The sequence below is a fragment of the Halyomorpha halys genome, unplaced genomic scaffold, assembly GCF_000696795.3.
Source record: "Halyomorpha halys isolate HHAL.00 unplaced genomic scaffold, Hhal_1.1 Scaffold1105.1, whole genome shotgun sequence".
Lineage (NCBI taxonomy): Eukaryota > Metazoa > Arthropoda > Insecta > Hemiptera > Pentatomidae > Halyomorpha > Halyomorpha halys.
The window spans coordinates 311,142-315,128 of record NW_027115192.1 but is presented as its reverse complement, the minus strand read 5'-3'; the positions used below and the strand labels follow the sequence as shown (position 1 = coordinate 315,128).

The 3,987-nt window shown below is 27.8% G+C and overlaps 1 protein-coding gene across 1 annotated transcript; it reads right to left on the bottom strand.

Annotated features, from left to right (window-relative positions):
* Positions 1–269: 269 nt before the first annotated feature.
* On the bottom strand, positions 270–3,766 carry LOC106688337 (uncharacterized). Its single transcript, XM_014432751.2, has 7 exons — positions 3,686–3,766; positions 2,820–2,901; positions 2,631–2,665; positions 1,510–1,545; positions 764–881; positions 627–682; positions 270–449 (listed from the first exon to the last, which is right to left on the bottom strand). The coding sequence occupies exons 1-7, from the start codon at positions 3,731–3,733 to the stop codon at positions 432–434; spliced, it is 393 nt and encodes a 130-aa protein (XP_014288237.1). The 5' UTR covers positions 3,734–3,766; the 3' UTR covers positions 270–431.
* Between the last annotated feature and the right edge of the window lie 221 nt (positions 3,767–3,987).

Genomic DNA, 3,987 nt, shown 5'->3' with positions numbered 1-3,987 from the left:
TATCTAAAACACAAAAAGCGTTCCGAAATTTGTCATTTTGAGGTCAAATATTTTTTTGTTATATCCTGTATAAATTCGAGTTTTCTTGTTATTCCGTTGGTAGTGAGAAAGCAAAATAAAAAAATATTTCCCTTTAAAAAAACAACATTTTCTTCAACTTCTGGAGAATAGTAGAGGTCTCCAAATTAATAAAAGAAGTCTTCAAATATAATAAAAAACTACTATCAAAACTCTTTGAAGTTATAATTATGTAATAAGATAGAGAAAAATATGATTTACACTCATTTATTAGTTAAAAAGTGATAAAAATGTTAGAACTAGTTGGTTTTTTTTATTCACGATATTTGCAACAACAAAAATATACTTTATTGGTAAATATACAATTACTATTAAAAATATTTTCACATTTAGAAGTCATTGGTTATATATTCTTATTTCGATGTACCAGCCTGCAACAAACAAATTTGAACATAAATTGTCAGTGACATTGATAATGATAAACAAAAAAAGAAAGAAAAAAACAGTAAGGATTTCACAAGTTTTGACAACATAAAAATAAAAAAAAAAAATAATAAACCTCCATTTTGGATTTAATTATGTTTAAAGTTCTTTAATGTTCACCTTACCTTAATATCCACGCATTTCAGGAACTCATAAGCTGTTTCACATTTATTTGCCTTAGCTGAAAATATTGCAAACAAATTATAATATGTCCATGTAATGATTTTTTAATGAAATAATAAATTTCTTTAAAAAATAGTACCTGATATATCGCATTCTTCAATTGCCTTCATGTAACTCTTCTTCATATCTTCATCTTTTACTAATTCCTCTACCAAAGGTTTCTGCTTTTCTCTATCAATGGAACCATCGGGCTTAAACTAATACATAAAAAATGAATTGAAAATTTGTCTTCCTGTTTAAAATAATAATTTTAATATTATTATTTATACGAATCTGTCATTATAAAGAGGTTGCACCAACAGACAGACACAAAATACAGACTACAATCAAATTTCCCTTCCCAAATAATCAAATTTCCTCAGCCCCCTCTTAAAATGCATTACTAGAATGCAGAAAAAGAACTTCTTTTCGACTTCTGACTGTTTTCTTATTATTTTACCATTATCTATTGTCTTTATTAATTAATGTTTTTATTTTTCTATCTTCTATGCGATACAACCCCTCACCTCCGTATTTAAAAATAGTACCATTCAAAAGGATATTTCATAAATAACAACAATCATTACAGGTAACCTTAAAATACCAAAGGTAGTAAAAGATACTACACAACACGATTTATTTCCTTTCTTTTTCACAATAAAGCACTCACTAATTCATTGTTTCTTTCTGTTTTAGAGAGATCAGAAAAAAAAAGAAAAGCAGAAAAAGAGGCTACCTTCAACCAACTTTCATCATGACTTCATCCCCCATGGGGCTTAGAACCATTTTAGGCATAGGTGACCATTTTAGTAACTATAATATATAATATGACAAAATTATTCTTACCAAATCTTGCTTCTCCAATGCACAAGCCGCCGCACACTGAAAAATCAGGAAATAAAAAATTATATAAAATAATTAACGATATTAATATAAAGAAAAGCTAAATTATTGCGTCAGAGAAAACTCAAGAATAACCCATCGCGTTCCAAGTTTGGTAATTGTCATATACTGAATAAATCAAATAGCTCTAAAAAAATTCCAAAAATGATATATTATTTTTTTTAAATAGTCACACGACATACATCTCGTAGTCAACTAAGACAAAATGGTGAATATGTTGTTAAAATCTTTGAATATGATCACTGTAGACGACCCCGGAATCAAATCCCCAGATTATACCTGTCTCACCAGCAATAATAATAATAAAATATGTTGCTGTAAAACAATAAATGTTGTTGAAAAATATAAATATTCAGGTGTTACAGTGAATAACACATTTTCTTTGGTTAAAATTCATTTCAAATGTATGAACTCTAATTTTCCTAAAAGAAGCCTTAATATTGGTGTACAAAACATCGTTTGAATCAATATCAAGATGTAGGATCGAATGTTATGGAGCCAGTGTTGACAGTCATTTATCAAAACTTGAAAAAAAAAATTATGGAACTCTGTGAACATAAGAAATCGTAAAAAATATAAAATCTCAAAATGGTTGCCACTCTACCACCTAAAATATTTTACATTTACAAAATTATTCTCAAATTTACAAATAAAAATTTATTTAACCTGTTCAAGAGATAATCATAGAATAGAAAATACATAGACAAACCTAAATACCAAATAGTTTTTTTTTCAATAGTTGTGAATTTAGGGGAAAAATGAATCGATAGACGGATATCTAAGGAAGGTATTGTGTTGGTGGATCTCATAACATAAATTAATTTGTAGGTGCGTTACCATGGTATATTGTTAACATTTCATGACGAAATATAAGTGTAAATATAAGTAATGAAGTCATTTCTAAAATTCTTGGCTACAAATCATTCAACAAGTAACCATTCATTTACTTTAATATGATTGACCAGATCCTTTTACTGCTTGGGAAATTCCGTAAGAAGCTGCGGAACCCATATTCATTCAGCAATGAAACTTATTTTTATAAATATATAGTTCTATATTAGTACCTTTGCTTTAGTCGGAAGAGCAGGATCATTAAAATCTGAAACATTAAATATTATTACATAGTACTATGAAACAAATTTATATATTTTTTTTCAGACTAAGTAAACATTATTATAAAAATAATTAACTTTTTTGTAACAAATAAATAATGCAATCAAGATCTGCAAACATGCAAGGAAATGACAACTTACTCAACTTATCAATATCGCCATCATATCCAGTCTCCTTGTTACACACTGCTTTAATTTCTTCGAAAGAGTCCAAAGACAATACCTCGAATTAAAAATTTAAATATGAAAAATGTAAATAAATAAATAGATAATATTATCAATTATTTCCATTATACATCATTAATTTATTTTATATTTTACGTAATACCAGCTGGCAATGATTCGTTGTCTCGGTTTTTCATGTTTTTATAAAGAAAATAACTATGTAATTATTTAACTTGAAGAAATACATTTTTTTGTGATTAGATAGTTAGAAATTAGATTGTTAAGAAATATTTTGTGGACTATATATAAAAAAATGATTTTAATTAAAATAATATTAATCGGCATACTGATGGTTAAATAAATATTTCCAGAACCCCAAGTCGAGTTCGGCTGAAAAATTTATTTCTTTAATCAACTAGTATATGATACATTCACCTTAGCCAATAATAAAAAAATTAGGGTGTAACTATCATTACCATTTTGCACATAGGCAAACACACCAAAAGAATTCGAAGGAAAAAAAATGATAAAATGTAAAATACTTGATAATAGAACTCGAATAAATTAATAATTAATATCAAATTAGCTATGAGCGCTTGGTTATTAATTTTTCTCGAATATTCTATCAAAATTGTGTGTAAAATATGATTATCCGTTCTAATGTTATTTTAAATTTAAAAAATATACTTTCCGAATAGAACTAATTTCCTATTAACTCCACACACAGGATTTTGCACTTTATTAGCATCCCAAAATAATTTCGATCAGTATATAATCCCTTAAAATAGCAACATTAGTAACAATTTAACACATAGAAACAGGTACTTGATTGTTCAACTCACAGAATGTGCGGCGAGCACAACTAATATTCCCGAAAGTGAGAAATGCATTTTAGCAAGAACTGATGTCACGATATGCTTGGCTTCCAGAACTGCCTGTACTAACTCAGCAGTCTTTCCTCCAGCTTTATATTACTCTGTGCTGAGGATGTTAATCATGTCTTCATTCGTACAAGGCAGAAATACAATAGTCGACCTTAATGATGAAGGGCTCATTAACAGAAAAAAGTATTATTATAGTATAATTTCCTTTGTCAATAAGTAATTTGGCACATTTTTGCGTAACAGATTCGTCCTTCATCCTT

Bases quoted from the DNA above. Each gene is read 5' to 3' on its own strand.
- LOC106688337 (XM_014432751.2), bottom strand. From the start codon at position 3,733: ATGCATTTCTCACTTTCGGGAATATTAGTTGTGCTCGCCGCACATTCT. The intron at 2,666-2,819 runs GTAAGTTGTCAT...TTAATGTTTCAG, and splicing joins TGGCGATATTGATAAGTTGA to ATTTTAATGATCCTGCTCTT. The intron at 683-763 runs GTACTATTTTTT...CAATATTTTCAG, and splicing joins TGAAGAATGCGATATATCAG to CTAAGGCAAATAAATGTGAA.